Genomic DNA, 17,739 nt, shown 5'->3' on the forward strand with positions numbered 1-17,739 from the left:
CCTGATCTAATCTCAGGTGACTTTGAATATGAGTCTAAAGGTCACAGAGATAAAGACTAAAAGATTCAATAATGAGAAAACCGGCACACAGTCACCATCTTTAAAGATGGAACAGGCTACGTGACATGCTACATGCCCATAGCAAAGAGCAAGCAATGGAAGACAGCCACAGTGCTACAGCGGCAAATACCTGGATTCTGCCAATCACCTGACTAAACTTGGGAGAGGACTCCCAGCTCTGGTTTAGAACACAGTCCAGACAGCACCTTGACTTCAGCCTGGTGACATCCTAAGGAGAGAACCTAGCCATGCCTGTGCTACCTATAGAACTGTTCTTCTATTTTTGTTTCTGTTTTTAAGCTGCTATGTTTATGGTAATTGTTTACATAGTAATAGAAAGCATATAGTAATTGAACAATTCATTCACCCTACCTAATCACAAAGCTGTTTTTTTTTTTTTTAACTGTACCATATAGTTATCAAGTATACAATCCAGATCTATGATATTTTGAATTTCAAAATAGGTTTTGAGGGAAAACCATGATACCATTGGGGTTTCCCTGGTGGCTCAGACAGTAAAGCATCTGCCTGCAATGCAGGAGACCCGGGTTCGATCCCTGGGTCGGGAAGATCCTCTGGAGAAGGAAATGGCAACCCATTCCAGTATTCTTGCCTGGAAAATTTCATGGATGGAGCCTGGTAGGCTACAGTCCATGGGGTTGCAAAGAGTTGGACATGACTGAGCAACTGCACTTCACTTCATGATACCATTAAATGCTAAATTCACTAATATCGTCACATTGGTAATGTTTAATACATCCAGTTATACTATTACTGTGATTTTTTCCATAAACACAAATGACTTCACACACACACTAAGCATGATTTTAAAGATTAAATACCAGGAGTACGCAAATGAGCAAGGATATATGCTATATGTGTTAACCCTAATCATTCTATAGCATATTAATTCCAAGATTAATTCAAAGTCCTATGTATATACACACTATACATGTATATATAATTTACTGTTTAACATATTTACATGTTAGTCACTTGAAAGCATGAAGTCAATTCTCTTTATTAGGAATTACTTGTTCATTTTGCCATATCTGCTACTTTCTCACTTCCTTATACATTTTCAATACATCTCTCTATGTACTACAGAAATGTTTCCAATGGTTTTATATTTTTAGTTGATTGCAATATAGACAGCTCTTAATCTGAAAGATATTAGTTATAAATAGAACATAATATTCTCTCTATATATATAATATTCTAGTCTACTAAAATTGCAATTAAAAGTACTTAGTAATGTTGATGCCATACCTATACCTTTTAATTATATTTTAAAAGAATATATATGCCAGAGGTCAAATCTTGGGAAAATGGCATGCAAAGTACATTTAAAACTGTAAATAACTGTATAAAGGAGCTAAGTCTTCAGGAATATCTCTTATTTTTTCCTTCCATTCAATAAAAGACATTCAGTAATAAATTTGAATGAAGCTTAAGAATTTTTGAGATCATTGACAGAAGGCAGTCCTGACTTCATTCCAGATCAGAAATTACTAATTATAAACACCATAATTTCTACACCACCATAGAAGGATGCTGATGGAAAAGAGTAAAAAAGTATTCATAACTGTACCTCGATCTACTAAATTTTTGCTCTGACCCTTAACTGGTATAATAAACATCTTCCCAGTTCAATAATGCTATTTTTAGACTCTCTATTATAGTCCTAAAGTCAATGCTTTTAAAATCTCTTTTGACTTTCAGTGAAAAATATGACTTTAGTTCATATTTTTTACAGTCAGTAAGTTTGAGTTTAATATTAATGTTTCTAGGATCTGTAAAAGCTTTGTAACAATGTGTGGACATTTTAATATCATTACAAAAGCCATTCATGCAAACTGCGCCACTGAATATCTTTGTTTAAAATAACCACTTGAACTGTATGAGAAGGAATTAACAGCAATTGATCTGAGATGTTTTACTCTTGACTTAAGATTCTTTGATAATTTTGGTATTTTTTGAGTACTTCAAAGTGTGGGACCCAAATCAGCTGGAGAAAAAGAAATTCACCCACTCTCCTTTACCTCTTTGAACTCTCTTTAATTCAAAAGTAAATTTAATATGTGAAACATGGTGGACTGAGGATAAACTTATAATAAAAAGCCTGTGTACTTTTATTTATTGAACTTATGGATCATAACACAACTGTCACTCAAGTAACGTAACTGTCTACAAGCAACTTTGACTATTCGATTTGGACGTAAGTTACAGACTAAGTTCCTTGGAGGCAAAACAAGCAAAGAAAAAAGATTGTGCCATTTGTGAAAGTAGTGCCAAGAACATCACATCAGCCCTCTCATTTATCACACATGGGTCACACTGTTAAAGGATAAACTGTTATGTGACCTCTTGGGTAATAACCACTATATTGTAAAGTAAAAGTGTGACACAGGCATGACACTTTTCACATGTCTGCCTGTATGAGATTTAGGGAGTTAAACTAAGTTCAATTATCTTATTTCATATTGTGAAGCATCTAGAATAATTGAGTTGAAACAAATAGCCAGATAAAAATGTTTGAACATACATCTATTAGCTGTTATCGTTTCTGTCAGTTATAAATTCAATAAAAAATTAGTGAAGTTTGAATTGCTAACTAAAAAAAAAATGCTTTGCCAACAGAGTCTTTCCTTGTTGAGATGAACAAATTTAGGCTCCAGGAGAGTAAGAAGCTAAGATTTTTTTAAAGCTCTGGATATATATTTGACTAAGAAACTGAAATAGAAGAGAATACATTGTTCCAGCAGAATCTATACAAAAATAGCATATATACAAGCTAAAATAAATAGCATCAAGAATATTAAAAATAAAACTTTTCTAAATGCATTTCTTCATAAGATTCTTGATGGAATAGGAAGAACATTAAAGCTAAATGCTATTTTTAAGGAATTTATTTCAAATAAGGAAAGTATGGAGAAGTTTCAAAATATCAAGCATTATTTTCATTGTAAGTAGCATATTCTAGGAGACTACAAGTGAAAAAATAAATTCTATTCTATCCTAACCAATCTTCCTGGAAGAAATTCCAGCAGCAGCCTACAAGGTAAATGGAGTGTGGAAAACCAATTCGTAAATTGCAGGGTTGGGAAAGAATAACACTGCTTAGAAAATGAAAGTCGATCAAGATTGGAAACATTTCACCTGTTTTCATTTAAATCTTCAATCTCTTTTCCTGCTGGTTTAGGAAACAGAATAGAGGATAATGGGGCAGTAGAGAGTATGAACTTTAAATATCTTGAAATGACCACATTGACATGCTCAATGTAATTTTCTGTGACTAAAAGAAAACTAGGTTTTGGATAATCTCCCAGTTAAAATATTATGTATGAAACTTAAAACAAGTATTTTCTATCATGTTTTTGTCCTCCTATTATATAAAATTTACTTTAATCAATTAAGATAGAAGCTTAAACTGTGCTAGAATTTAAAAATGAGAAATGACCTGAAATATAATATTGCTAAACTAGTTCCCTGTTTTCAATTAAATATATATCCACCCCATTTCTGAGAAGTAAGCATTTACTGCAATACTAAGGACCTGAAAGGAGATACTTGTTCTTTCTCATCCAACACATGTCAAAACACTCCACACTCATAAATATTTTCTGAAATGTCCAAGCTAAATCTTTTATGCAAATTCCAAACTGCCTTATAAACAGCATCTGATAAGTCAGTCAACAAGTCAATACAACTGAAGAACAGAGTCAACATAATGTAAAAGTCAACATAAGAATAGAATAACTTAAACTGCCTTAAATTTATGTTAAAAACAGATATTAATTACAGATATCTACAGATATCTTGGAGAAGGCGATGGCACCCCACTCCAGTACTCTTGCCTGGAAAATCCCATGGATGGAGGAGCCTTGTAGGCTGCAGTCCATGGGGTTGCGAAGAGTTGGACACAACTAAGCGACTTCACTTTCACTTTTCACTTTCATGCATTGGAGAAGGAAATGGCAACCCACTCCAGTGTTCTTGCCTGGAGAATCCCAGGGACGGGGGTGCCTGTTGGGCTGCCGTCTATGGGGTTACACAGAGTCAGACATGACTGAAGCGACTTAGCAGCAGCAGCAGCAAAGATATCTAAAAGGAACAATTAGCTATCTACTATCCATTATTTGAAATCATTATACTAAGAAATGTGATACAAAATTTAGGTGCTTAGAACCTGAGAAATTTGGATGTGTTAATTTCATACCATTGAATTACTGGATTAGTGACCTGCTATAAAATACTAATAGAGCACAACCTCATGAAATTTTTAAAAAGATTATTTTACTAATATTTCAACTAGATTCATAACTACCATCAGTGCACACATACTAAACAATGGTTCCTTTTCATTATCTCAGTTAATCTTCACACCAATTTTATGAGGTATAAGAATTCCCACTTTAAAAATTGCCATTATTGTCCTCATTTTGCAGATAAAAAATATTGTAGAGTCAATACTCGACCCCAGGTTTTCACATTCAAGAACCTCTGCTCTTCACCTGTACCAAGGTCTACAGGTGATTTTTCATCAGAATGATGGGCTGAACTCTACAATCTATATGCTGCTACCAGTCCTGTGTAGTGCTGAGTCACTTCAATTGTGTTTGAGTCTTTGTGATCCCATGCACTGTAGCCCGCCAGGCTCCTCTGTCCATGGGGATTCTCCAGGCTGTCATGCCCTCCTCCAGGGGATCTTCCCAACCCAGGTATCAAACCCAGGTCTCCTGCATTGCAGGCAGTTTCTTTACCATCTGAGCCACCAGGAAAACCCACACTTATTTATGGGAAAGCTAATATGAATTTCACCTGTTAACCTAAGCCTAAAAGGAATGGCCTGAAAATCTATGTAAACAACAGGAATGAAAATTTCCAAACCACTTTTATTTAAATGTTGGAAATATTAATTTGTAAGACACACTATGATTTTGAGTGATAAACCTCAATTACTATCACTGAAAACCTAAGTCATCTATCACTATGGTTTTAACACTTTCTCTGCCTCTCCATATGCCTATGCCTCTGACCTACTGCCATTGGTACCAGTGGCCCTCGTTAAGACAGCAATTTTCAAGATGACAAAATAAATGTCCTCCCTTCCTTTAAAGGGCCTATCAAAGGGGCAGAGGGACAGATCAAAGCTCCCTGAGTTACTCTGAGAGACTTGCTACCCTTTGGAAAGGTATGCTCCTCCATCCCTACCATTGAAAATATTTTCTATCTAGAGAAATGGTAAGTAATATATACTGAGTAATTTTGCTAAACCAAGCACTATCTTATTGACTCACTCAATCTTCCAAGCCAACTTATGAATAGATATTAATAGTCCATTAAATGTATAATGAAGAAAGCAAAGCTCAGATAGTTTAAGGAACTTACCTACAGTCACACATCTAAAAAATAGTAGAAAATCTGATTTCAAAGACAGAACATTTAACCACCATACTATATTGCCTCTTGTTAACTGGTTGCAATGATTATAAAAAACCATCAAAAACAAATGCGTATACATGCTTCAAAGTGATAGTACAGTGACTCAACCAAGTCTCAAGGAGGAAAAATATATATATAGGAGTAAACACACATTTGTTTATAAAACTGAAGTTTGGGCCTTAGGTTGTCTTTCCCTCCTTGTCTCTCTCTGTTTCTCTCTCATTTATTATTTTTTTTCATAATTTGACATTGCTCTAAACACTTGTATTAATAGATCTTGATTGTGCCCAAATGCCAAAGTGCCACTGTTGCATAAATCACTTAACTACCACATTCTTCTTTTTAGAATTTGATTTCTCTATTTATTTTATTAAAAAAAATTTACTAATAAGAAATATCATGTTCAACTGTTTTAAACACATTTAAAGGCAAAATATCATATAAATAAAAAAACTACAACTAAAGTAAATGGCATAGATGAATCTCATTTATATAATATTTTGCAAAAGAAGTCAGATGTAAAGAGTACATAGTGCATGATTCAATGTATATAAAGTACAAAAACAGGCAAATTGACCTGCATTGTTAGCTCAAGGGAAACGGGCCTTAAGAAGTGTTTCTGGTTCTGATACTATTCTGTTTCTTGATCTGGCTGATGATTACACAAATGCTTCATTTGGAAAAATTTATTGAGCTTTACATTTATGTTGTGCATATTTTTACAACACATATGTTACACTTCAGTCAAAAGTTTACATAAAAAAGCAGTGCTTTATCCAAAATGGGTTACTTTGCTAATTGTAATTTAGCACTATTTTCTCTTCCAAAAGATACAATTAATTTGTTTCATAAAGAAAGCTAACAGTATTTCCATACCACATTGTACAGTTACTATTTTCCTAAACATGACATGTTTTAAAGTCACATTTATTGAGGTATAATTTATGTACAGTAAAATTCATTCTTCTTAAGGTAAAGCATGGCCATTTTTGACAAGTCCATACGTTCATGCAACCATCATTACTATTAAGATACAGAATAGTTCCATCATCTCTTTAAATTGCCTCACAACTTTTTGTAATAGATCTCATCTCCCTCTGCTCCCACCCAGTTCCTGGCAACTCTGATCAGTTTCATTCTCCATCGTTCTGCCTTTTCCAAAACACCATATAAATGGAATCCTATAGTATGTACTCTTTAAAACCTAGCTTCTTTCAGTTAGCATACTGCTTTTGAGATCCATCCATGTTTTGTGTATATCAGCAGTTTATTCCTTCTATTACTGAGTGATTTTACAAGGTATGGATATACCACAATTCAAAGACATCTGAATAATTTCCAGGTCCTGGTGATTTTGAATAAAGCCATTACAAGCATTTGTATATAGGTTTTTGTATAAACATAAAGGAAATACTTTGTTTTTTAACTTGTATTATACTAAATATTTTCTATACAGTCTTTAGTTTATAGTAATTCTGATACCTAGGGAACATACCAACCAGTTCAAAATAAAGTCAGAAATTAAATCAAGTAAGAAACACCTCAGAAAACAGATCAACTTTTGCAAATTACCCTCTTAAAGATATTTCTTTCTGCAATCATTTACATAATTAAGAACATAAAGATTCTATTAAAGTTCTAGGTTAATATTTAAAATCATGTTTAAATTATACAAAATTAATCAATGATATTACCAATTTGGATTCCAAAATCTTAATGAATAAGGGAAGAAGAGGTAAGAAATATGGCTTGAAATGTAAAGAGTTATATACCTCTCTCATTACTCCCTGATGTAACATATTATAAACTTTACCCAACTGGTTAGTAGTTTCTTTGTTTCTTTTTTTCTTATCCATGATAATTGGGAAAGGATTTGAATGACAAAATGGAAACATGGTAGATGTTACCTAGCATGTTGTGGTAAAGTGGAATGGCCCGTCCAAAGGTAGTAAATGCAGTCATGACTAGTGGGGCCGCTACACCTGCAGGCAATTACAGAACAGAAAACATCATTCTCCATTCACAGTGGCATGCACACACATGCACCAGTGCTCACACACGGAGCCTTGGAGGAAGAACATGGGAAGCAAGCACACCAAGTACCTATCCATCAGGCCGATGCAGTCTTCTATACTTGAGCCTATGCACCTGTAGAAGGTCCAAATTGTAAAAATACAAGGAAAGAAAAATTAGTCATTTTTCAAAAGAATCTGGAAGACCAATACCAATTGTGTCAAACCCTAATTATAGTTATTAGACAACTTTGGAATATCATGAATTTAAAGCTGGTGAGAAGATGATTACTTGATGGATGCCCAGAAATGAACTGCAAATACCACATAAATGGAATGCAGAGAAACAAGTCCATGTAAAGAAAAGTGTAATCTGTTTCTGTGGATAACTTCCAAACACATATTGTTCATTTCTAATACTTTAAATTCATTAGCATCATTCATGATTATATGTCTTGATGAAGACCTTAATATCTTAATGGCTATAATTGGTCTCATGTGTACAGTTTCTTCTAAAATGTTCTAAGGTTAAGTGAAAAACAAAATAAATAAAAAAGGAAACATGAGCTATTCAATGTAATAGAATAACCTGATGCTTTATACTCATTAAAAATTGATTTTAGCAGAAAATGAGTTAACAACCTTTAATGCTATTCTCATGGTTACTTTACATAATCACATTACTCCATCCCTTGGTTGTGACTGTCTTTAAAACATACTTATCTATAAACATGAATTCATTTAAAAAGCAGATTAACTTGTTTCACCATACTTCAGTTTATCTTGAACTTGTTTTTAAAAGAGCAGTGCCATAACAGGCAAATAAAAACAGTTTAATAAACTGCAATAATAATTAACGCAAACAATAACAAATAAATACGCCACAAGGAAATGAATAAATTGAGACTCAGGTAACTACAGAATCCACTGAGGTTAATATTTAAGTCAAATAATGTAAGTACACAGAATTCTGATTTTGAAATATCATAGAAATATTATTCCTTCCATCTTCCAATGCATTTGAATTGTATTTCCTTCCCTTTTCTCTCATTATAGACATACAGCTCTAGTACATTATCAAGGTTCCTTGTACAGCTATGATTTATTGACTAATTCTGCTAGCAATATTTTTTTTTCCAAATCCTCACTTCTAAAACTGAAAAAGAAGCTGAAATTAAAATCATTATATAATGAATTAATAAAGTTCTCATGTATAAGGCCAGACTGTCCATTATATCTATAGAAAATTATAGAACAGTAGTAAACAAATATAACTCTGTATGACAATAATTAAGTCACTATTTTCCTACTTAATATCAGCTATCATAATCTTACTAGATGAAAAATTATTTTTCTTTTGAAAATTGGCTTTGAGTGGCCCAGAAAAAATTTAATGTACAGAAATACAAGAAAAAGGTGTTTCAACAAAAGCAAATAAAACATACATTGAAAAAATCTTTTAAAAAACCAAATAAATTAAAATACAGAGCACATAGCATTGGATTGGTTCCATAATCCATAATGAGAACCATTTCTAAAAATAAAAATTTAATTGCTATAAAAGATTCCAAATTGTATTAGATGGCTTTCTTTTATTCTAAGGGAGTCATTTTTTTTCTAGTTTCCTATTATATCTCCTTCAAAATGTTTTTTTTTTTAATACGATATTGCCATTTTTGTAAAATCAATCGTCTACTTCTTATGACTAAGTGATAATCTGAAAGCTATGGTTAGTTTGCAAACTGTGTCTTTCTAATCATCTTTGAAAGATAAAAATATGTGAAAGCAACATTTAACTTGAGGGGAAAGTATGAGAAATGAAAGATTTTCATTCATTTAAATGAATGAAACAAAACAAAACCCTTTGTCACATGTCTTCTAAGTGTTCCTACTATTCCAGGAGCTTGGGGGAGAAAAAGATGAATTGGACATTTTTCCTATTCTTAATGATCTTACAATTTAATGAAAGAGACAGATGCATAAACATATGTGTATTGTATAAAATGATAAATGTAATAAGGGACATAAAAGAGTGGCTTAGGAGATGTGGAGGAGGGATAGGCAGCTTCAGAAGATCATGGTAACCTTCATGGAGAAATTAAGAGGCTGAAGTTCAGGGTCCTGAGCCCTGGACTGGAGTGACAATAACTCCTAAGGTGTAAGAAAGAGCAGCAGCAAAAACATAGATCTGAGGAAAGGTAGGGTGTGTATGCACAGATACAAATAAATCTGAACAGTTAGAGAACAAAATATGACACAACAGGCAGAAGGAAAAAAAGAAGCTAGATCATTTAATAGAAACCAGAACTTGAATACCATCTGCTTAAAAATAAACTTAGTGGGATACCACTGCAGGGTTTTAAGTAAGTTGGGAACTTGCTGGATATGTTATAACATTGATCTCTTTGTCCTGTAAAGACTAGTCAGCTAGAAGCCCTCAGATAGATTTCTTTGGCCCTGAGGCTGTTTTAGTCTAGGTAAGAGAGAGATGATGATGCTAAATGGGGAGAATGGTAACTAGGATAAGAGACAATGGGACAAATTTAAGAAAGGTATGGGGAGGTTAAAAAAAAGTAGTTGATGGCTGGTTTGATGATGGAAGTGGATAGAGCCCAGGAGTTAAAGATGACTCATATTTCAAACTTGGAGAACCATGGTACCATTGGTGGGAGAATGTCGGACAGAAGGCGACACCTTCTTTTGTGTGTGTGTTTTCACGCAGGAGAGGGTGACAATTTCAGTTCATGGTTACCTAGAGTTTAGTGTGGTTGTCCTACATCCAGGTAGAAATGTTCCTCAGCAGCTGGAGAGATGAGCAGTGGGGAGGAGTTTCGGAGGAGAAGGGGGAAGCTGGAGGCACAAGTACAATGATCCAGCTTTGAAACAGCATACAAAAGAAGGTTGAAATCATGTAAAATGGATGTGATGGCTGGAGAAGCATCTTTAAAGTGAGGAGAACAAAGAGTGAGACTGAAACCCCAAGAACTCCAAAAATTAGTAAATGACATCAGATGAGCTCATACGCCAGAAACAGGAAAATATGATTGAGTAAAATTAATTAATTGCAGTGTCGTGGCAGTCCAAGTCATGAAAAAACTTCAGGAATTGGATGATCATCATTGTCAGTACAAGACAGGTCTAGAAAGAGAACTGCTAAAAGTATGTTAGTTGACATTGTCAGGGTCACTAGAATTTAGGTGGTTATGACAAGCAAATTGGAAATATGAGAATAGAAGCAAAGGAAAAGGGAGGAGCTCTTGAGGGGGCAGGATGTGAGGTCAAGAAAGTTTATCTAGGAAATGTTGTAGGATATTTGAAATTTCAAGGTATATATAAGTTGAGGATAAAAGTAAAATGGAAAAGGAAGAAGAATAAGAGTATGACTGAAGTGGCCATATTTTTAAACTCAATACAAGTCACTGTGTATTTAATACATATATTCTATATCAACTCTATATAAGCAACAAGTTTGCATAGCAATTCATATTGATTCAGGAAAATAAAAAAATAATGGAAACATCAAACTTTTGAAGTCAAAATCCCAAATAAGAGACTGAATAAGAATGTGGAATAATACCATTCTCTACATAATTAGCATCCTAAAATAGATACTTTTCAGAAAATTCAGAAAGAGAAACTATAATATGTTATTAAAAATACTGAAATTTGAAATATTGAACTGTGTTTAACATATGTTTGTACTTACTGATTTATAAACACCTTGATGTACCCATAGAAGTAACATAGTTGAGATACTTTGACAAAATGTTTTCTAAATTTTAAAATTAAAATGAAAGGATATTTTAAAATTTTATTACAAAAGTGTTGACAATAATCCCACAAGCAGCCCTACTTGTTTTCTCCATTAATGAAAATTCTTTCACTATATACATTTAAAATATAACAAGAAGTAATAAGAAAAATATTAATGCATATAGAAAATTATATATGAAACCATGATTCTAATATTACTAAAAGCCTTGAATGGAATTTTTAAAAGATGCCCTATAAAAATAAATATCCTAGTTCATGTCTCAAAACAAAATTAAATTGACATTTGTCATGAATGTAAGTGATAGTAAAGAAACTATAATCTTTGCCCTATAAATTTAGGTTACAAGTCCTCTTTTAAAATTTCTATCTTGCTAATTTTACATATGAATACCATTTCTCTGTTTTAAATTCCTGTTAATGGCTTCAAAATATAGAGAGGGATCACTAATGGAGGAGAGATACAAATTGCAAGAATAAAAATTCACTGGACTGTGACTTCCTAGTGGTCAGGAGCTGTGTCTTATTTATTTCTGAACTTAGCTATAACTGGATCTGATACACAGTAGGTGTTCAGTATAGCAAAGTTGAAGAAAGAATGAAATGGGAAATGTTGCTAAAATAAAAGTCCTCTAGTCAAAGCAAGAAGAGACAATGTTATAACCTTTTTCTCTAGGAATATTAGTGAGACTCTCCTGATAATAGCCAAATGGATCACAAATTTTTAAAATATCTAAAGAACTTATTAGAGTCAATACATTTAATGTATTATACCTTTAGAGTAGTAAAAGTGCTTTTAAGGTATTACATAGATAATTTTACTTTCAGGCAATCATTAAACAATATTCAGAATTAGAATTTTCCTTCTGAAAAATGTGATTTGAAAGACTATTTTCATTAACTTGGTTCCTGCATTATCTAGCTGACATAATATTGGTATATATTAACAAAAGAAAAGCCGTTTTCCAAAGTAGAGATGGCCTGGTTAAGTTCACACTTACTGATGGCTTAGTTATTACGTGTGTTTAGAATAAAAATAGTCACTCATCCCAACATCCCTACTGCCCCTGTGATCTCTCTAAGAAAAGATTCTATCGCTACATGATCAATTTGAAAAAGTGGGACTGAGTGCACAGAGTACGTCATTGCTTCTTTAAAAGGATCTCAAAGTACAGAGCACCACAGTAATGAACAGAGGAAGGAAGATATAGGCATTTAAAAATTCCAAATTCCTAGTCCGTTCTGGGGCTGAGACCATAGAACTATCATGCACATGAGTGAACCCAGACAATACAGAGGGTATTAGAAAAAGGATGGCAGGAAGCTAAATGTAAACAAAGATAAGTATCTGTCAGGACTAAGTCAGTGATAGAATTCATTTACTTTAGAAGATATCAGGGAATACACTATTCAAATTCCATCTCCCCATCATTCTGCAGGAGTGAATTTAAAGCCATCTTTTTTACTAGAGTTCTCAAATGATCTGGTCAGATTTCTTTCTTATTCCACCTTCATCCTCCCTTTTGGTTGACATCCAATGTTTCTAACTGTGGTAAACTGATCTCTTTGTTGTCCCTCCTACTTTCCCACCACTATATATCTTTTCCTTTATTGTGTAATCATGATTTAAAAGGATGAGGAGAAAGACATACCAGCCAGGCATCCAGACTCTGTATGGCTCTGAGATCTCACTTTCATTTCCCTAATGGCTTTGTTGTAATTAGATTTGCAAAAACAGCAAAAGGTCTCATTTTGAATGGCAACAGCTGTTGACATCAACATTATATTGAATAATTTACTGGTTTAATTTTAGCTGCAAAACAATAAAACCCTCTTGTGGATGATTACTTTAGCAGGCAAAGTTTTCCCCCTCTGTTGCTGATTCTCCTGCTCCAACAGTACCAGTTTCTTCATGAAATATCCTTAACCTGAGAGTGCCAAAAACTCTCCAGGGGAGCAGCTTATTTTTTCTAGTTTCCTTGAAGCAAAGTGTCTTTGTGACTATTTCAGTATCCTCAAATGTTTATGTGTAAACCAGTGAGGTGGCATTAGCTCTTCCAAGCTGAATTTGAATTTGAATGGCAGAATATTACTTTACCTTTTGAGAATACGCCACTTCACAGAGTGACTTAAGCTGATTTCTTGACCTGCAGGGAATTGCAGCAGCATCTGCAAATTGATGTCCTCTTGGCAGAAAATGATGTGGTTTGCTTTACTTCCTCAGTATTCCCTATCAGCCAGCCCTTAATCTGGCAGAAAATCTCTTTACGGAATCCCATACTTTCCTGCCAAATCTAAAGTACCCAAGATGATTCTCCACAAGTGTGCGTGTGCTTGTACGTGTGTGTGTACATGTGTGTGGGCATTCACAATGGTGAAGAGGATTTTTGGACAGAAGGAGGATAGAGCATGTGAACCTGCTCTCAATTCTAAATTTATTTGCCTTCTAGAGGAAAAAAAGAAAAGGAAAAGTCCTTATTAAAATAGGTTTGCTGTCTTTTAAAGAAATAGTTGTTGAGATTCGTTAGATGCAGTGACACTATTTCTTTTATAGTTCAGTGCTTTTCTTCTTTCTGTAATGTCTTTGTTATTCAACTGTTATCAATATCAAAGGTATTCTAATTATTATTCATTTTAACAATGCATCCTTTGAAAAGTTAAAAAAAATGTGTACCCATCTTTGAATTGTCCTACATCGGTTACATTAGGTAATATGCTAACCTATGATAGAATTACTTTCACAAAATGTACTTGCATTTTTATTAATATGCATATCACTAAATTCCTTTTTTTTATCATCACTGCTTTTGCTTATATTTTGTTGAAGGAGTAATACAAGGCAGCATTTATCAAAGAGAGATCCTTACTTTAAGTTGATTGTAACAACAAAGAAACATAAAGTCTCTGTGAAAGACTTTTAGCAAGTGGAATCTCAAAAGTATAATTGCTTGTTTTTTCTTATATCTTTAGTTTCCAGCAAAATTTGGAAGAATTTCTACACTGCACACAATGTATATGTCATACCAGCTTCATGAAGGTGTCGATAGAAGTTATTAAAAAAATGTTAAACAGAAACATTTTAGTGGGTATAAATTCAATTCCATAAAGCATTCTTGCAGAAATGATTTCTCTTAAAATCAACATATATAAAGATCAATAGAATTTTACATGAGACTATCATATATTTACTAGATTGCCTCAGGGATAAACATGTATGTGTGTACCTTTTGATTAGCAACATGCACTTGATTGAGTTTTTGGCCAGTGAAGTTGCTTACCCTTGGGTGCAGTTTGGATGGCACGGGTGGCACTCTCGATCTTGATCAGCATACTTGAAAATGAAACTGTTTGCCCCCTGTAAGCCATCTGGACATTTTTCCACACAGTTTGGGCCATCCTTGAAATGGGAGCACTTTGTACAGTTGTCAGGTCCCTAAAAAGTGTGAGGGGAAAAAAAAACAAAATAAAGAAAGAAAAATGGGTGCCTTTTCTTCTGGAATGTATTCATCTAGTTTAGCTACTGAGACCTCAGTGGATGGCGAAATGTCCTCTAGGAAGAGCATTTTCAGAAGTACAAAAGGGGATGCTGCTAGTACAGATTTTCAATCCGCAAAACTGTCCAGTGATTTTCTAGAAGGACATCAATATTTTCTTTGTGTCATTTATTCCCAGTGAGATTACACTGCAACAGTATTTGGTAACAACACATTTTTCCTAGAAATATTTAATCACAGTCACTAGGAATATTGTCAATATGATCATGAATTAATGAAGATGAGGAAATGATAGGCATTAGGCTTAACACTGAATTTCATATACAAGTGAGATGTAAACTCTCCTTTGGTAGTACCATGAGTATATGAACAATGAATTTAAAACTTTCTGTGGTTGAATTATCAGGAATTAGGCATTTTAGGTAAATCAAAGTTAATTTCTAAATTACTCTCCATCTCAAATCAGCCTATAATGCTAAAATTATTTCATCTCTATGAATAGAGATTTTAGAAAATCACAGTATAATACTAAGCATAATAAAAGCATGATCTAATGAGCAAATGTCAAAAACTCCATAATAATAAACTGGATACAAAAGAATATTATATGGAGAAACTAAAAAATGGTGATATAACTATGAGCATAATCTATATTATACTAAGTCACTTTATATATTTATGTTTACAATTTCTAATATCTAATACATACAATTATAATAAGCAATAACCGGAAAATATATTTAAATGTCATAATAAAAGTAAAAATATTAAATTCCTATTAAACATCTACAAATTTTTCCAGAGGAATTGATATGGATTTGGTGCTGGGATAGTAAGCATGCAAGAAATGATAAGTAATGCTTTCACAAATCAAATTGAGAACATCGTGGTGAAAAATGCTATTGTCTTAAAATATTCTCAAATACTTACACATTTGACTGTTTTGAATAATTGTATAATAAGTAGGAATGATATTATCTACTTAAAATTTATTTTAGTCTCCTTTTGAATACCATATTTTCTCAGGATTCCTCTTCTTTTTGCTTCTTGGAACTTCTTACCTCCACTCCTGTCCTTACAAGTTTGTTTATATCCATAAGGCTCAACATTTATGACAGTTCACATGGAACATAATTTAGATAAATAAGATATACTTAGTATAGAGAGGGATGTTTAATATTATTAGGTTTACAATTATAAATGATGTGAATGTAACAGACAAGACCAAGGAGACATCATACAGGTCTATTTATTAGGCAGGGAGTTGGGGATCAGTCTATTCATGGGAGTGTATTACATCTAGCCAGACATTACAAGTGGTGATATAAGGCATCAGGAAATCAAGAAACATAATACTTTAATCTTGTTCTTGAAGTCTGTGAGTCTGTTTCTGTTTTGTAAATTTATTTATATCATTTCTTTTTAGACTCCACATGTAAATTATATTATACGATATTTCTCCTTTGCAGTCTGACTTACTTCACTCAGTATGACATTCTAGGTCCATCCATGTTGCTGCAAATGGCATTCTTTGATTCTTTTTTATGGCTGAGTAATGGCACCCCACTCCAGTACTCTTGCCTGGAAATTCCCATGGATGGAGGAGCCTGGTAGGCTCCAGTCCATGGGGTCGCTAAGAGTCGGGCCCGACTGAGCGACTTCACTTTCACTTTTCACTTTCATGCATTGGAGAAGGAAATGGCAACCCACTCCAGTATTCTTGCCTGGGGAATCCCAGGGACAGAGGAGCCTAGTGGGCTGCCGTCTATGGGGTCGCACAGAGTCGGACACAACTGAAGCGACTTAGCAGCAGCAGCAATATGGTTGCCAGGTGAAGGCTGGGAGGAAGGGATAGTCAAGGAGTTTGGGATGGACATGTATGAATTGTTATATGTTAAATGGATAACAAACAAGGACCTACTGTATAGCACATGGAACTCTGTTCAATGTTATGTGGCAGCCTGGATGGGAGAGGTGTTGGGGGAGAATGGATACATGTATATGTTTGACTGAGGTTCATGACATTGTACAGGAGACAGGGATCAAGACCATCCCCATGGAAAAGAAATGCAAAAAAGCAAAATGGCTGTCTGGGGAGACCTTACAAATAGCTGTAAAAAGAAGAGAAGCAAAAAGCAAAGGAGAAAAGGAAAGATATAAGCATCTGAATGCAGAGTTCCAAAGAACAGCAAGAAGAGATAAGAAAGCCTTCCTCAGTGATCAATGCAAAGAAATAGAGGAAAACAACAGAAGGGGAAAGACTAGAGATCTCTTCAAAAAAATTAGAAATACCAAGGAAAGATTTCATGCAAAGATGGGCTCCATAAAGGACAGAAATGGTATGGACCTAATAGAAGCAGACAACATTAAGAAGAGGTGGCAAGAATATAGAAAAGAACTGTACAAAAAAGATCTTCATGACCAAGATAATCATGATGGTATGATCACTCACCTAGAGCCAGACATTCTAGAATGTGAAGTCAAGTGGGCCTTAGAAAGCATCACTATGAACAAAGCTAGTGGAGGTGATAGAATTCCAGTTGAGCTATTTCAAATCCTGAAAGATGATGCTGTGAAAGTGCTGCACTCAATATGCCAGCAAATTTGGAAAACTCAGCAGTGGCCACAGGACTGGAAAAGGTCAGTTTTCATTCCAATCCCAAAGAAAGGCAATGCCAAAGAATGCTCAAACTACCACACAATTGCACTCATCTCACACGCTACTAACTTAATGCTTAAAATTCTCCAAGCCAGGCTTCAGCAATATGTGAACCATGAACTTCCAGATGTTCAAGCTCGTTTTAGAAAAGGCAGAGGAACCAGAAATCAAATTGCCAACATCTGCTGGATCATCGAAAAAGCAAGAGAGTTCCAGAAAAACATCTATTTCTGCTTTATTGACTATGCCAAAGCCTTTGACTGTGTGGATTACAAGAAACTGTGGAAAATTCTGAAAG

General features: G+C 34.1%; 1 protein-coding gene across 4 annotated transcripts in view; it reads right to left on the reverse strand.

Annotated features, from left to right (window-relative positions):
* The window catches only part of ERBB4 (erb-b2 receptor tyrosine kinase 4), a 1,293,114-nt gene that overhangs the window by 281,708 nt on the left and 993,667 nt on the right, over positions 1 to 17,739 (reverse strand). For 2 of the 4 annotated variants that reach the window (XM_055573359.1, XM_055573357.1), the window contains exons 15-16: positions 14,567 to 14,721; positions 7,413 to 7,487 (exon numbers count right to left, since the gene is read on the reverse strand). In XM_055573359.1, the coding sequence (XP_055429334.1) occupies positions 7,413 to 7,487; positions 14,567 to 14,721 (230 nt within the window). Of the gene's footprint in view, positions 1 to 7,412; positions 7,488 to 7,608; positions 7,654 to 14,566; positions 14,722 to 17,739 lie in introns of all 4 variants that reach the window. The other 2 variants (XM_055573360.1, XM_055573358.1) reach the window with 1 other exon arrangement.

This window comes from Bubalus kerabau, chromosome 3 (genome assembly GCF_029407905.1).
Source record: "Bubalus kerabau isolate K-KA32 ecotype Philippines breed swamp buffalo chromosome 3, PCC_UOA_SB_1v2, whole genome shotgun sequence".
NCBI classification, from domain to species: Eukaryota; Metazoa; Chordata; class Mammalia; order Artiodactyla; family Bovidae; genus Bubalus; species Bubalus kerabau.